The 17841-nt window shown below is 37.3% G+C and overlaps 1 protein-coding gene across 1 annotated transcript in view; it reads left to right on the top strand.

Annotated features, from left to right (window-relative positions):
* Nucleotides 1-929: 929 nt before the first annotated feature.
* Nucleotides 930-17841, top strand: part of CFAP46 (cilia and flagella associated protein 46) — a 97073-nt gene continuing 80161 nt past the window's right edge. Inside the window, exons 1-11 of the mRNA XM_083363311.1 lie at nt 930-1185; nt 2562-2686; nt 2777-2908; nt 4052-4116; nt 5887-6051; nt 8106-8229; nt 10650-10744; nt 11490-11591; nt 14304-14403; nt 15860-15958; nt 16585-16775. Coding sequence (XP_083219437.1) covers nt 1137-1185; nt 2562-2686; nt 2777-2908; nt 4052-4116; nt 5887-6051; nt 8106-8229; nt 10650-10744; nt 11490-11591; nt 14304-14403; nt 15860-15958; nt 16585-16775 — 1247 coding nt within the window. The 5' untranslated portion in view covers nt 930-1136. The remainder of the gene's footprint in view (nt 1186-2561; nt 2687-2776; nt 2909-4051; nt 4117-5886; nt 6052-8105; nt 8230-10649; nt 10745-11489; nt 11592-14303; nt 14404-15859; nt 15959-16584; nt 16776-17841) is intronic.

The following is a 17841-nucleotide window of genomic DNA, read 5'->3' as shown; positions in this document are numbered from 1 at the left end:
TAGGGCTGAAGAAGACACCGAAGGGAGCTGCAGCAGAGCCGATGAGGCATCGTTTGGGAGCAATCCCAGCTGGGAACGCCTGTGTGCGAGAGTGAAAAGGTACGCCTGTGTGTCCGTGTGAATGTATGGGGATAGATGCGCATCTATGGGGATAGATGCGCATCTATGGGGATAGATGCGCATCTATGGGGATAGATGCGCATCTATGGGGATAGATGCGCATCTATGGGGATAGATGCGCATCTATGGGGATAGATGCGCATCTATGGGGATAGATGCGCATCTATGGGGATAGATGCGCATCTATGGGGATAGATGCGCATCTATGGGGATAGATGCGCATCTATGGGGATAGATGCGCATGCACACATACGTAGATATAGCTGCTCCTCAGATAAGCTCCAAGTAACCGACCTGAATGATATGCTTCATACTTTGCAAAATTTGTTCTAGATTTACCACTGGATGGCGTATTTCTCATCCTTTATATCGTTAGCAGCCAGCAATAAGGCAGACATAAACCAGATTTTTACACAGCATTCAAAACAGATAATAAAAAAGCTGAGGAGGAAACAAAGAAGCAAAGATTTAACATCAGGCAAACAATTAAGCAGAAGATAATATCCTAATCAAGGAACAAAATCCCGATCAAAGAACCACCAAGGAGATAACCCAGAGTTGAACTTGCAGGGTTCTTAGTGCTCTCTGAGCTTAGCTGTTTTCTTGCAGACATTTTATTACCCAACTAAGTAACCTCCTCAGTGCAAATGAGTGTGTAACGCTGACTCTATATAGGCAGGGAGCAAACCCCACAGTCACTTGCACTGAGGAGGTTACTTAGTTGGGGAATGAAACTCTGCAAGAAAACAACTAAGCTAAGAGAGCCCCAAGAACTCCACAGTTCAACTCTGAGCTACACACACATATATATTCTTTTGTAGTGGAACTATATACGGTTACTCAAAAGAGCAGCCAGATCTCAATTAGCGCAGATACTGAATCCCAAATAATCTCGCAAAATGCCTGAATGTTTCCTGATCAAATAACCTAAAATATTATTTTGCTTTTCATCCTGGATTGTTTTTTTTTTCTTCCAGCAAATTCTGAACAAAGTCTGAATAAATAGCTGAAAAGGCATGGAGATATTGATTAGGCAGCAGCTGTCAGATGCTGAAAAAGAAGAAAGTAAATGGTTTTAAATTCTCTTTAGTATTTATTGTGTGGACTGTTAAAGTTTTCTTCCAGACTTTTTTTTTTTTTAAATGGGTGTTTTCCTAAAATCGAACAAATTAAAATTAAGAAAGTAAGATCCAGATTTATTCTTGGATGAGGTTGGCTTTTCCTAGACTTTCTTTGCATAAACTCTTTTGTCCAAGTTAATAGTGCTTTGCACCATATAAATATATGGTATATGAGGAGGTGGAAGATGAGGATAATATTTGACAGTTAAGATGATGATCATTTGTCATGGACAACTGAGTATCTATTTACATGATGAATATACAAACTATTTTTAGTTTTTTTGCATGCAAAAACATTGTTTCCAACTGTCAACCCCTTTAGTCCCATTGCTACTTGACAGGAAAGGTTAAATTTGTTTTCAGTGATTATTTTCAGTCTTTCAGAGCCTTGGTGGAGCAGTGGGCTAATGCCTCCTTAAGTAACACCAGCTGCCTGCAATTAGTGCAGGTTCGCATCCCACCAGGCTCAAGGTTGACTCAGCCTTCCATCCTTCCGAGGTAGGTAAAATGAGGACCCAGGTTGTTGGGGGCAATTAAGCTGACTTTGTAATAATGCCGATTGGGGTGTGTGTGAAAGCCCTAACAAGCAGGCATATACATAGAATGAAGGCTACTGCTAAGCTTGTAAGCCGCCCTGAGTCTTCGGAGAAGGGCGGGATATAAATGGAATTAAAAATAAATAAATAAAAATAAAAAAATATGTATTAGTCACACAAATTCTCCTTGAGATAGATCAATGTCTATAGCAGGTTTTTTGATTAGGCAAGGCTTCTAATGAAGAACCATGCTATATGTCTATGTTTCCACGACACAATTGAACCAGTAACTTGCCAACCCCATTTTAGTTCAGTGTAGTTTGTAGGCCCCGCTGATAGTTTTAGTTTACGCTTCAGTGCATGGTACAAACCCTGAAAATCAGTTGAACTGAGTAAACCGATTTAGGCTATGCAAAGCTTCAAAGAGTGCATTGATGATGCTTCAAGCAAGCATCCCTTCAAAGTTGCTGGGCAACAGCTAAAAAGCAAATGTTCTTGTTGTTACTGTGTTTTGTGTGGCATTTGAGTATCCTCTGGCTCGCCTAGAAGGTTACTAGAAGAAAGCTTTGAAATGAAGGTTAAAATGAAGAAAAAAAATCATCAGTGTTCTTGTTGGGTAAAAAACATAATGTTGCTTCTGTGGCCCAAAGCACGACATCAAGGGGAAGCACAACTATCTCTCAGGCTTATTCCTCAAGCTTCTAATTACTCTTACCCAAAATTATTTTCATTATCGATATAACAATGCAAAAAAATACTTTTCACCTAATTTATTTTTTTAAAGATGTTGATGCTTTGAAAAGTACTTACAAATTGATCAAATCAGCACATGACGGAAAATCTGCCCTTGATTCCTTGGAGAGTTTCTCTTTTGACTTATATGTCTTATGTGCAGAACAAGCATATCAGGTAACAGCCCATTGATTTTCTTGGGGGTAGCATGCCATTTATTAATATTGTGTAGATCTTCTTTAAAAAATGAAATATGTTTAATTTTAGATGGGTCTTCCTGAAATAAGCCATGACTGTCTACAAATGTATTTTAAAGGAAAAGCTCCTGTTAACCAATTCTTGGGTAGAGCATATTTGTGCCAGAGCCAGTTATATACTCCTGTATCTACTGATAATTTGGTGAGTATAAGACTGATTTTGATATTATTAATATAGAACAGAGGTGTCAAACTGCTGGCTCGTGGGTTGGTTGCATCATACGGAGACCGCACCCACCCCAGTTCCAGCAATGCAAAAAAAGTCGCGATACGTCATGACACGTCACATGACGCAGCAAGTTTGACACCCATGATCTAGAGGCTCTTATTTTGAAAGGGAAATTAAAGGCAATGGTAGTTGTAATACTGGCTGGATAATTCTGGGAGTTGAAGTCACGCATCTTAAAGTGGCCAAGGTTGAGGAACAGTGGTATAATGATTATGGTAAGCACGGCTTGGTTCTTAATTCAAGGACATTCATAAAAGAATTTTACTTGTGCATTTTGTTCTGCTGCCTCTTATATCTCTGAGAAATCTCTCACATCATTTATATAGTAACGTCTGGAAGCAACAATGTTTGTTTTAAGATCATTATGTCTTCCAGTGGATGCCCATGGTTCTGTATTATTAGATTGAGAACTTGGGTTAAGCAAAGCATTCGAAAAGAACCCTTTTCAAAGTGAGTTAGGACTGACTTCAAGCCCATAAAGCAAAGTATGGTGCATGGACAACACCCACAGACTTTTGTGGACAGCTTTGGAGGAGCTACAAAAGTCTGGGAGAACAAACGTGCTTTAATGCTTGCAATGTCATACTTTGCAAAGTGTCCCATTCAAATACTTCACAAAACCCTACTCTGAATGGGATTGTGGTAACTTAAGTGTATTAAATAGTTTTTATTATACACACTTAGCAGACCTAGCATGTTTTGTGCAGTGTCAGATTCTGCACATGTATAAAATCATATTTACTATTTACACAGGTATGAAGTACTGCAAGATGCATCCAAAGATTCCATTCAGATATAATGGACATTCTGCTGTAATCTATACCTCTCCCCCATTTAAATAATTAAATAAAGAGTTTACTTTATTACCTACCAACTCGTGCAATATAATATACATGTATACATATTATAAATAGAAAAAAATAATACATATATTTGAAGTATGTAGAAGTTGTGAGTTCTGAATTAATACTAGTTTGGGGATTGTTGATACTAGAAGAGCGATATATTGTAGAGTTTTATTTTATTTCAAAGTGAAATACTTGCATTTCCTTTTAGGAACAATTTGAAAAATTCAATATAAACTTGCTGAAAACAATTGATTTTGCATTAAGTGATCCAAGGTAAGATTTTTGTCATTCCTTTCCTTTTGAAGATCATCTCCCTGATTTCATTCAATAATGAGCTTGAAACAATTGTTGTGACTAACTAAATAAATAAGAATTACTTCATAGCGTAAAAAGTATTGTCCTTTTGTTGGCTTCTTGGTGATCTCTGAGCATGGTTGTTTTGTTGCAGACGTTTTAATAACTCCCTAGGTAGCATCATCAGTAAGAAGGAGAGGGGGGGTTAATGGCTGCGAGCCACTTAATGTGCTTTGCCTTAATGTGGCTATCTATTTTATATAGACGGCAAGACTGAATGCCTGATTTTTAACCACATTCCTATCATATGTTCCTGGCTTATATTACTTAGCTAGACTTCAGGTTTTATTTATTTATTTAGAGTATGGCATCTACAGAGGTCATGCAATCACTGATATACAAATGAAGTGATATGTGGAGAATACAGTACAGGAGATAAGATGTTAAATTAAGATAAAACCATAATAAAATGGTGATAATATGGAGCCACAGAACTGCAAGGGGTTAGATGTTATAATTCAATATCTGAGGAAGCTAGCCATCTAACTGCTTCTAGTGTGGCTGCAATGAGATCATCCCAGGTGCTTTGAAATGGTTTTCAATTTTTGTGCAATTACTTCAAGGTGTTTTCAAAATGTAAAGGATTCCGCACCAAAAGAAGGTGCCTGTGAGCAAGGTCTGGCTCTCACTTCATTTATCGAAGTTGGTTTCCAAAAAGGACTAAAACCTCCGTGGCTTTTATTAATTTGACTGCAGCTTATGACATGGGGTAGCTTGACAGTTTGCTGCTCAAGCTGAAGAAAACTAAAAACCTAAAAGTAACAAGCCTTCTGGGGAACATGCTTAAAACCGATACTTCAAGGTCACTGTAAGAGGTACCACTAGTAAATCCTTTTCCATTAAGAATGGCTTGCCACAAGGAATCGGTTCTAGCCCAACTTCTATTTAATCTACAGTATATACAAGTGATTTACCAGAATCCAACTGAAAAGTTTTGCTATGCCAATGATATGGCACTAGCTATCCAAACCAAGGATTCTGAGGAAGCAGAATATATTCTTACTAAGGATCTGAGTTCATTAAGCCAATATTATGAGAAATGGAGGCTATGCCCTACTGAAGTATAAAACTAAGCTATCGTTCAGCAAAGAGAGAGTTAAACATATCCTTTTTGTGGAAAGAGGATAAAACACAACTGCCATCCAAAATATCTTGGAATAATCCTTGACCGATCCCTTACATTTGGCTTCAGGTTATCCATGAATAAAAAAAACCAATATAGTAATCTGATGGTGGAAAGTCTTCATAGGAGAATGTCCTATACCAGGGGTGTCAAACTCAATTTCATTGAGGGCCGCATCAGCATTGCGGTTGCCCTCAAGGGGCCCGGTGGGTATGGCCAGGGTGGGCGTGGTGTACTGGGTGGGTGTGGCTAGAGTGCGTATGGCCTACTGGTTGGGCATGGCCAGCTATACATCGTTCGCATCAAGGGTGCCTATGGGGGCCTGGGCAGGAGTGGGACAGATCTGAGGGTCTCTGGCAGGAGGAGGGTCTCTGGGCCAGGGCCAAGGCAGTGGGGGCCGTTCCCTCACTGTTTCCAGGATGGCTTCGCGGGCCACATGGAACCACTTCGCGGGCCGCATCCGGCCCCCGGGCCTTGTGTTTGACATGTCTGTCCTATAACCATTTCTTGCCTATTTCTATTTGGGGCCAGCTAATCTTAATGAATAATAATATGTTTTATTCCAGATACTATTTTTTGATATATAATGCTTCAGTTATTTATTGGAAAAATATAAGACCATTTTTAAAGCCCGGGTTCCGCTACTTTCTTATACCAAGTCTGTCTCAGATTGTGCCTGCATTGAAACATCCAGATGAGGAAGACAAAGATTGGACAGCAGAACTTATGATGTAAGGTGAATTCCTGTTTAGGGAAAGAATCATTCCATGTCAGCAAAATCAATTTGATAATTTCTTTGGTTGCAGTAATGATAGCTTTTCCTATGTTATAAATATCTCCATAGGAAGAAAAGAAGCTGTCCAAGAATTTCTAGTCAATGAGATGCTGGCTCAAATGTAAATTTAATGTCCTATTGTTAACATTCACCAAAGAGTTGTTAAGTTACAACTTAACATTGATTATTAATATTATGTATGAAATGCTATATAATGTCAAGATTTTGAATCAGAAATCAAGTTGTTTGATTTGACAATAGGATGGGTTAAAATTGCCTGCTAGCATTCCTGAATTTTTTTTTTGAATACCAATCACTAATTTAGTGCTTTGAATACAACCTAAGAAAGTGTAGGAGCCTGAGGGAGGGTCAAACACATCACAAGTCATGAGTCCCTGCGCACCAGCAAGAGATCTAATTCCAGCCCATCTTCTTATCTCCCGCTCATTTCCCTTAATGGCCAGTTGCTCAGATTCTTGTAGAGTGCTTAAGCTTGCAATAAATCTTTATACTCATTTGAACTGCCTGAATCTCCTGATTTTCTTGGCATTTGACAAAAAGTATGTTTTCATGATATTCTAAAATAACTTTTAAATGATTATGGAAGCTGATCTAATGGTTTTTGGAAAACCTCATAAAACCTATTTATGCAAGTCATAGACTCACGGAATGACTGGTTTAAAATTAACTGAATAGGAGACTTAAGGATCTATACCTTTTGTTGTGATATTTTTTTCTAATGGGACATGATTTTCAGTTCAGGGGAATACAAACATATCTCTCTCTATATGCTGTGCATCTGTTTTGAGTATCTTAGCATCTCAAATACATATTACTCCACTTCATACTGGTAGTCCGCAGTTGGGACTGGCAACTCCATAGCTAAGCAAATGCAGTTGTTAGGCGAGACTTCATATAATCATGATGGACTTACAATCTCACTTCTGCTGGGGTCATTAAACAAGTCACCCAGGGATATTAAGTGTGCACTCATGTGATCACCACTTGTAATTTTACTTCTTTATTGACTCTGCTCGTCAAAAGCCAGCTGTGAAGCATGCAAATGGCAATCGTGATTATCATAAATGCCTGCCAGTTGTGGAGCCTCTGGATGTCAGTTACATGATCATCAAGGAACTGTGAGGACCAGTTGTAAAGTTACTTTTTGTAACCTTGAATGTCCATTAAGCAGGGCAATTGTGAGGACCACTTGTATATGCTTCAGTTCTACGTCTACAGATACAAAATTTGCATAATGGCTACAGTGTCCTAAAGTTTGGGCAAATGTAATATGTGGACAGAGAGGTCATCCTTTTTGTCCTAACAAAAATGCAGATTATTGGACAGATTTCTCAGTAAGAGAAAATGAAAGAAAAACACATTTAATTTTATTCTGCTACACTGGACAGATTATCATTTTTTAAAAACATTATCTGATGTATAGCACAAATGATTTTAAAAAGCATGTTTGACAGGATTGCATTTTTCTTTTTTCTTTTTTACTATTGTGCCTCTGATTAATTGAGTAATATTTTTTCTATTTTCTTATCTTCAAAATGAGTGATCATGTAACATATACATGATGTAAAATATACACAGCAAACCTAGCAACTACCGTAAATTCTTTAGGCTTATTAGTTAAGATTATTTTACTTGAATGTTCTATTTAAAAAAGTCTGGAATAAAAGCTAAAGATTTTGCATCCAGTAGATAAGGAAGGAGATCATGCATGAGTTTCATATGTGCTTTTTGAAAAATAATAGCCTTTAAATAGCTTTCAAATAAGACATACTGTATGATTATTTGGCAATAATTTTTTTATTTTATTGGTACAGAAACCAAAGTGTTAGTTACAATAATTTCAAAATAGTATCTTCATTTTCACTCAAGATTATAAAATAAAGAACTTTCAAGTTTTCAAAGGCTTTTGTCAAAAAATAATAATAAATCATATATTGTTTACCAATACTTTTCCAAAGGATATTTAATATAACCATTTTTTCATCCCAGAGAATTGCTTGAGTGTTTCCTGGATGCTTCAAGAATGGAAGAAGCCACAACCTTTTCCTCTACTGCAGCCACATTCATTGAAGAAAATGTTCCAAGTAGATATGAGGATTTATTTTCAATAATGGTAACTTTTGAAAATGTTATATACAACTTATATCTTTCCCTTGATGCTAACAGAGTGCTAGAAAAGTTACATGTATGAAAGATGGTGTTTCACCTGAATGAGTAATGTATGCATCTCACTTTATATCCTTCTAATAATAAGGATAGTTTATGATACATAATAAAAAAATGAAAAGGATATATTGCAGTAGGAAACAAAAAAATGAAATAAAAATGTAAGAAGAAAAAGACGCTGCTGTCTAGCAGTTTATTTACGTGTTAGATTTATAGCCTTTATAGCCTTCAGGAGCTCAAGGAGAAGTTCCATTTTTTTCCTACTTGAGCAGAGGGCTGGACTAGAAGACCTCCAAGGTCCCTTCCAAATCTGTTATTCTGCTAATTGGGTCCTGTCCTGCACTCAACTATACAATCCTTCTGTGGGAAACTGAAATTGAAAGTAGTAAAGAATCTAATGACATCCTGTATAATGCTACATTTTAAGGGAAAAAGTATATGTATGGGTGATAAATTGATGATTCATTATGGAAAAGAATGTTATAACAATTTTTGGTGTGTGTGGGGGAGAACAAACAAATAAAAAAGCAAAACAAATGAGATTAAAAAGAAAAAAGTGCATTAAAAAAGACTAGCACACATAGATATATTGTTACCCCCATTTGAATGCTGATTAATATATTAATATACTAATTGTGAAACAGGCCCAAAGAATTTTAAATTACTAATTCTATTTCCAAGTTGTTAACCTATCATCTATATACTATATTAACAAAATAGTTAACATGATAACAATAATAAAAAAGACAAGATTAAAATTCCAAAACCCTGTTGTTATTATAATCAACTTATAGGAAATTTTCCACAACTTCTTAACTATCCCATACCATCCCAAAAATTAACACTGATTGGACCTGGATCAAATATCCATGTTTGTTTCTTAATACCAATTCTTATCAACTGTTGTCTGATTAAATACAATAAATACAAACCTGTCTTCCCAAAAAAGTCCACATGAAATTTTCCCCAGTTAAATGTGATAAATCCATTCCCTAATCTCCTTCAATCCACCAAAAAAACCACCAATTTGTTACTTACCCACTCAGAGAGTTTTCTGCTATTGGATAAGAATGCAGACTTGAGTTTCAGGGGGGAAGGTGTATGGAGTCACCTCTGACATTTCTAAATCTGGGTTTATAGTTCCTAGGAATCTACTGTTTTGAAATCACATTCCTTTTGTAGTTTAATTTATTTACAGTAACTTGCCTCTGAATGTTTTCCACAGCATTAATAAGTTCCTCAAACCTTTGGAAAAAGCTTTCAGCTAAGAATTGCATGTTGCCAAACTGTCTTTTTTTTAGTATCAGCCTCCTTCCCTTTTCTGTAATCTGTTGCATTGTTGTTCTTCAAAACAGAATAAGACAAAAGACAAAAGAGCAGGGAAAATATTTTCTGGATATTTCGATCCAGGATTAAAAGAAAGATTAAGAAAGATATACTCCAAACTTTTTGCCAATTGATATAATATAAAATCCCTGTAGTCCAATAAAATGTAAATCAAGTAAAAGCAGTTTTCACCATCCAAGGACATGCCGTGTTTTCTTACAAAGAAATAAAAATTATTCAAAAGAGCATAAATCAAAAGGGAAAAAAAAACCAGATAGAGTTCAGCAGGGGGTTAAAATAAATCAGCCTTCAGCCAACCAGTCAACTTTTAAAGATTAAAAAAACAAAGTAACACAGAGGTTTCAAAAAGTGAAGTTAAAACCCATGCATATTTAAGAAAATGAACTGCTGAGAGGAAGATATATGCCCAGTGGCCTTCTACCTGCTCCCAAAGAGAACTGGAATCTTCAAGACTCCCCTTCCCAGGTGGGTCCACAGCCATCCAAAAGCTGTCTTGGGTCATTTCTAAGTGCTCCCATTCAGATCCAAGGAGCAGCACTGCCAAAGAACCAGCTTTGGCAGTAAAATTGGCAGATCCTCAACAGGAAAGTTCCTACAGCAGACATCTTGGGGAAATGCTTTTGGTGTTTTATATTTAAACTTTTTTTGAATAAAATAAAAAGATTAAAAAGAAAGGAAAAGTGTGTGTTATAGTTTAATTGAGCAAAGCTAGTTTAATTGAGCAAAGTACTTGGTAATCGTGTATAGTTTGATGACCTACATAGTTTCACTCAAGGAACCATTTTACCCTTAGGAAGATCTTTGTGTTAGGTTGAAATCTAATTGTTTTGTACTTTAAGAATGACCATAACGAAAAGTCAAATCTGATTTTAAAAATGGGAAAATCTTCCGCTGTACACAGTTATCATATAGAGCCTATAATGAAAATACCAGGAATCTACATTGAATTTCAATGTTGGAAATTCTGATGGTTTTCTTCTTTCTATAATCTGATGATATAGTTATTGTAATTGTTTACAGGTGCGTAACAAACTAGTGGATGTTTTAGATATAGAAGACAAACTTGAAAGCTGTCTTAATTTGAATATCATATATAAAATTCAAACAATCAAAGGGTAAGTATCAGCTTTTACGCATGTACTTCTTTGTACATGTAAAGATAGACCAGTATTGTGGAAATCATAAGTAAAAGAAAATGCTCCAACTGAATTTATTGATCTGTTAGAATTACATCCTGTTTTAAGTTCAGTAACTCAAGGCAGCATAGTTTCCATTTTTTCCCTCTATTTTTTTTACCCCTTTTATATCCTAAACTGCATTTGTAATGTTTTATAAAAAGCAGTCTCCTTGCTTAAAGTACAGCTGACTATTTAAATCTAATGACTGAGCAATATCTCAACATACAGTAAGCAATCTTCATAGATACATACCGTATTTTCCAGCGTATAAGACGACTTTTTAACCCATGAAAATCATCTCAAAAGTTGGGGGGTCGTCTTATACGCCTAGTCGTCTTATACGCCGGAAAATACGGTAAATCATTCATAATACAATAATAAAAAAAGAATAAAATGCTCACTTTCTTTCCTTGCAAAGAATCAGAATCATTATGTATCTTCAGAATGATAGACGCATTCCATTGTTGGGACTGTTACTGGGGAGGCCTATCTTCTGACCTAAACCCATCTCATTTCTTGTGGGAGCAAGAACTTATGCAGACCCACTCCAGATGATTTTACAAGATGTACTTTATTTGGCCTAGAAGTCCCTAAGATGGATGGATGGATGGAGATGGATACATAGAGATAGATAGAAAATTTGCCAAATATTATTAATCTTCTACTTATAAAATAATTGCAGGCAATTAGATAAAAATCAGATTCCAGAAGATGCTGCTACAGAATTGAATAACATATTTGAAATTTTGAAAGGATCTAAAAAACAAGTAAAACGTAATGAAAGGTGAGTTTCATATTTAGCAACATTCTGGAAACTTTTTAAAAGTATCAGTATTTATTGTATCCAGATCTAAAAAATAAAATTGATATATTTACTTTGTTCAGATATAATCTTAAACCAGCATTTATTTTTATGTTTGGTGAATGAGTCAGGTGATAATGAGTTATTTGGCCAAACTGTGTTTCCCCCCCCCCCCCATCTGTTAGTGTTCAGATAATATATCAAACTTCCTAATAGCAATGAAGAAATTTTCTTTTTTGTTGGTATACTTGTTCTTCCGGGTTTGTTTGTTTTGCCTTTTTAAATGTAAAATGTGTATTTTGCATGTTTACGTATGTATTGCTTACATAGTTTTGGATGTGTGTATTTTTGGTATTTATTTTTGATGTTCTAAAGCAGTGGTCCCCAACCTTTGTGGCTTGGTGGCCCAGGGGAAGAGAAGAATTGGGCCGTGCAACTGGTAGGCTGGCATGCCCATGCACACAGCCCTTGCGCAAGCGGCAGGCTGTCACGCCTGCGCACAGCCCAATTTGTGCAAGCGGCGGGCCGGCTTGCATGCATGTGACTGCCCACTAGCCTGCGCAAGTTTTTATTTTTTTATTTTTATTTTAATTCCATTTATATCCCGCCCTTCTCTGAAGACTCAGGGCGGCTTACAAACTTAGCAGTAGCCTTCATTCTATGTATAAGCCTGCTTATTAGGGCTTTCACACACACACCCCAAAGCGGCATTATTACAAAGTCAGCTTAATTGCCCCCAACAATCTGGGTCCTCATTTTACCTACCTCGGAAGGATGGAAGGCTGAGTCAACCTTGAAGTTGAGCTGCATGCGCGCACTCCAGCCAGGAGGTCAAGCAGCCCAATACCGAATAGGCCACAGCCTGGTAGTGGGCCATGACCCAGGAGTTGGGGACCCCTGTTCTAAAGGATTTATTTGAGGTGGATGAGCATTCATGGAACTGTTTTATTTATTTTTTATTCAAGATTTATGTTTTGTTGTATGGTTGGGTGTTTCCCCTTCCCGGTACAGGATTTTTTTTATTTTGTTTTACCGATTTATGATTATGTTTTATATTTCCTGGTTTTACTGCTGTTGTGAACCACCCAGAGTTGTTTAAGATGGGCAGTCGGTGCAAATTTTTAAAAAATTTTAAACTTATCTGGCAAAGATTCATATAGTTTTTTAAACACTCAACCACCCTTCAAATTCGAGGACACCAAGAACTGTGCAAAAGGTCCATTCATTCGTGAGAAGTTGCTGGAGCTACAATTTGAATAACTGATACACTTTCACCTTTAACGCTGGCAACGGGGCATTAGCTGTTTCATTCGGATTCATTTCTCTGCTATAAGAGACTCTTATCTAGATGTCTGTGAGACTTCTGCCAAGGATCTAGCCCAGGAAATGAGTTTAATTATGTAAAGTCAAAAGGTCTTTACTGCTGAGTCTTGATAAAAGGAGCCTGACAGCTTGATTGCCTGTTCCTACTTCAGCTGCTGCAGGAAAAGAGTCATTACTTAGGCCAGGGGTCTGGCTGAGGAATTCTGGGAGTTGAAGTCCACAAGTCATAAAAGGGCCAAGTTTGAAAACCTCTGACTTAGTCAGTGTTTCTCACCCTCAGCAACTTTAACACTTGTGGACTTTAACTCCGCTGGAGAATTCTGGGAGTTAAAGTCCACAAGTGTTAAAGTTGCTGAGGGTGAGAAATACTGACATAGACATTAAGGATTCACCCAATGCCTACTGGCTGCCTGGCTCCTTCACTGATTGTCAAAATAACTGTCCAGTGCCTCACTCCAATATCAAAACTAAGTGGCTACCCCAGATGAGCCAGCAACCCTGGATGATGGACAAAGTAGCCCAGCACATGGGACAGAATCAATTATCCAAGTAGGGCTCCATCACTGTTGATTCAGCCACACACAAGGACCATTCTGCATTGAATATTCTCTTCCCTGCTGAACACATATGAGAATCTAAGTAAATGTAATACCTTCTGTGCTCAGTGTGAACTATTTATCCCCCGATACCAAGTGACTTCCCCACGCAATAAATGATAATACTCTGCATTATTTATCACACAAATCGACTTCTTGTTATAGCTCTGATTTAACTCTTTTTCCTAACACAGGCTTCCAAGCATTCTGAAATATGTTCGTGATTGAACGAGATTTGCCTCTTTCAAATAATGAGCACCATAGAGAAAATACTAATGCTGTTTCATGCCATAAATATTAGGGAAAGCCTGATGGAAGAATAAGGCTTTATTCCCCTGTGGCGCCCCATATTAGGGCAGCTAATCCTTCTCTGTGTGGAGGGAGATGCTCAACAGTTACTTATAACAAGATTGCAGTTGCCAGCTTGAAACCAAGAACTATTTATTTAACTAATATAGTAGGAAAAGAAGAAGATAGGATTCCCTTCCTTTGCTATTTAGCGAGAGAAGTAGACGGGTAGATAAATGATATACGGTACCTTTCTAACTGAATCTTTAAAAAATCTATCAGATTTTATTTATATTACTGTTCCCTGTACTTCTATCTTACAATAAGCCAATTGGGATACTAAACTTGCAACCATTCTCCTATATTTTTGTTCATACCTCAGTTGAAATTAATTCTGAGTAAGCAAGGTAATTATTAGTCTTTACTACATAAAAGTCACTGTTACTTGCTAGTTTTACTCTGATTCTGTTTTTTTTTACTTTTGCAGAATTTCTTTGCTGCTGGAACTAGCACGACTTTCTTTGAGGTTAAATTGTATAAATATTGCAATGTTATGTTTAAAAGAGTTGAAGAAATTTAAAATTCATGTGAGTATTAAGAAATCCTAGCTTGAATTATATTGTCATGAAGCATCCTTATTACAAAAGATTACCTTTTTAAACTTGTATGTAAATGTATTTTTGGTGCAAAGGTGCTGTATAAACAAAAGAAACAAATTAAAAAAATCATTCCCAAATTACTTCGTTAAAACACATTTTTCCCTAGAAGCACTGTTGTTCTCTTAAAACAATAATTAGAAATAGAATATAGAGGAGTGTATGATTGAAAACATAAAGAAATCACGTTATATATGTCCATAATAATAGGAAGTTATATTACAGCTTGTCCGCTTGTGGGTGCTACTTTCAGCTGGTTGAATAAGATTTTAAAATTTTTATTGGGATATTCAAATCATTTTAAAGAGTGGTTTGGTGTTACAAGTGCATGTGAATATTTTTGATGAACCTTAAAATAATTAAAATCACCATTTTCCCCCAAGTGCTTAAAAAGGACTTCATATGACCACCTGCACAGTCCTCTTTTAAAGCAGGGATCCCCAACTCCTGGTCTGTGGACCGGCACTGGGCCATGGCATGCCAGAAACTGGGCCACACAAACAAGTAAAGCCCCATCCACACGATGCTAGCAGCCCACCAAACCATGTTCCCTTCGGTTCATGGAAAAATCTCTCTCCATGGAACCGGTCTCTGGTGTCCAAAAAGTTGAGGCGCCGCTGTTTTAAAGGATATGCATTCTCTAATAAATGTTGTTTGCACCGGTGCTTTGGAACCACTTCACTATTATAACCGTAATAGTCACATTATACATGTAATATTTCAAGTAGTGAAATATCTGGAAAGTTTTACCTGGATAAGTATATTCATTGGGGGTGGGGTGGGGGGGCAACATGTTCAGAAGTGGCTTTCCCTTGCTTTCTCCTAGGGCAGAGAGAGAGTGGCTGGCTTGAAGAGGCCTAGCTGGCTTTCATGTCTAAGGTGATTAGAACTTTCATTCTCCAGGAAGGCTGGGTAAATGTTATATGTAAATTAAAGGTAAAGGTAAAGGTTCCCCCGCACATGCGTGCTAGTCGTTTTCAACTCTAGGGGCCGGTGCTCATCTCCGTTTCAAAGCCGAAGAGCCAGTGTGTGTCCGAGGACGTCTCCATGGTCATGTGGCCGGCATGACTAGACGCCAAAGGCGCACAGAACGCTGTTACCTTCCCACCGTAGTGGTCCCTATTTTTCTACTTGCATTTTTACGTGCTTTCGAACTGCTAGGCTGGCAGAAGCTGGGACGAGTAACAGGCGCTCACTCTGTTACGCGGCACTCGGGTTTCGACCCGCCAAACTGCCGACCTTCTGATTGACAAGCTCAGCATCCTAACCCACTGAGCCACCGCAACATCTATAAGCAAAAAACCTGACCATTATAAATAAATAATTGAAAGCAACAGAGATTGTTCCTTTTTATTTATCTTTAATTAAATTTTGCTTATATTAATAGGACCTAGGAAGAGAAATTGAATTAGATTGCTTGGAATGTGACTGTGAAGTCCAAACACTTGGGCCTAAAATTGAAACTTATACTAAAAGTGTTGTCGAGGTATGTTGATTCCTTACTTAATATTATTTTGTAAAGGCAGACACGCCCTCCACTTTAGATCTATAAATTCAATGACTATCTCTTTTGAAAGTAAGAGAATCAAGTTAGAAAGCACGAGAATGATCTCTTAATTCAGGAGTCTGCTGCTTGTGCAAATCATAAATTGTGCTTCCAGATGTAGCTACCAATAAAAAGGCACAAACTAGAAAAGTGGAAAAAAATGAATAGTGTTAACAGATCAGTATGCTATCCCAATCAAAGAGCCTTGGTGGAGCAGTGGGCTGATGCCTCCTTAAGTAACACCAGCTGCCTGCAATTAGTGCAGGTTCGCATCCCACCAGGCTCAAGGTTGACTCAGCCTTCCATCCTTCCGAGGTAGGTAAAATGAGGTCCCAGATTGTTGGGGGCAATAAGCTGACTTTGTAATAATGCTGCGGGGGGGGGGGGGCGAAAGCCCTAATAAGCAGGCATATACATAGAATGAACGCTATTGCTAAGCACATTGATTTGTGCTTTAAATTGTAAGCCGCCCTGAGTCTTCGGAGAAAATTATGAGGGAGCTTCCAGACTAGGTTCTTTAAAGTATTGCTTCCATAATAATTGCAAACCGTATTTTATTCTCACAGGCTCAATTAAAAGTTATACAGAAACTTGATTTAATTTTGAACCGTGCAATTCGCTTGAGAGATCCTAATATTATTCAGGCCGTATGTACTACTCAGTGGAATATCTGCTTACCACTGTTGCAACACAATTTGCAACATCATATACTAAAATCCCTGTTGGCAATTGCTGAAGTGTTAGAGAAGATTGACAGGTAAATTCGTCTTGGTCTACCTTTCTTTTTGTTTTAGATAGCATGATATCTATTAGCTTAATAGATTTACTGATTTATAGGATGTCAGCCTGATATCAGGAAATTTTGGAAAAAAAAATCATAGGAATGTTTACATTACTGTTATAGGTTATAGTAACAGAATTGTGAGCCTGTCTGCCCCCTCTTATACCAAAGGGAATCGAGGTGGCTCTGTCTTGAGTTTTTTTCTCAACTCCACCCCTTTCCCAAGACTGAGTTGTCATTTATTTTCTCTTAGTGGCTCCTGTGTATCTCCAAACTTATTTCCATTTTCTTCTGCATCTGAGCACTCAATGCAGTTAACAAACATTGAAAAAGCAGAATATAAGAACATGCCGTAAATTAAAATTAACATATAATTGATACTAAAATTATGTAAAAATCAAAAACCTGGTGAAAGAGATGCGTGTTTATTTTATTTTTTTTCAAATAGTGAAAGATAGGATCAGTTCCTGAAGAAAGGCATTTTATCATCTGGGGGGCATGCCAGAAAGAAGGTCCTCTGTCTGTAGAAGGTTGTTCAGAAAGATCTTTTCTGCATCTTTCCAGACAGGAGAGGCTTACCTTAGACAAGTCCTAGGCCACTTAGGGCTTTAAATACTTAAATACCTGTTTAAATGTGAGCACCTGATATAACAATACCAATGAGGCATCAGCTGGCAGATATTTTAATGAAGGCACCATATGATAACTGTGCTTTATGCTGGTTAACAGCCTACATGCCACATTTGTGGACACTTTTCAAGGGCAGTCCCGCATAGAAAATATTGCAGTAGTGATGACAGGATATAACCAAGGTGAGGAATAACCAATGGCAAATCAGCTGGCTCAGGGCAGATTGTAGCTGGGAAATAGTGAATCAAGATGTGCAGTATTCACTATTGCAAAGTTTAATATTCTAAATCTTTTTATTCACCAAAGGCATCCTTTATCTTGGCTGGGTCTAATTTAAGCTTGTTCTCCCTCGTCTAGCCCATTAGCCATATTCAAGGGTATCAATTGTTTTGTTGGAGGTGAATGATAAGAA

Source organism: Vipera ursinii (genome assembly GCF_947247035.1).
Source record: "Vipera ursinii genome assembly, chromosome: 5".
Taxonomy (NCBI): Eukaryota; Metazoa; Chordata; class Lepidosauria; order Squamata; family Viperidae; genus Vipera; species Vipera ursinii.
The sequence above is the reverse complement of the archived record's forward strand: the minus strand, read 5'-3'. Positions and strand labels throughout refer to the sequence as shown.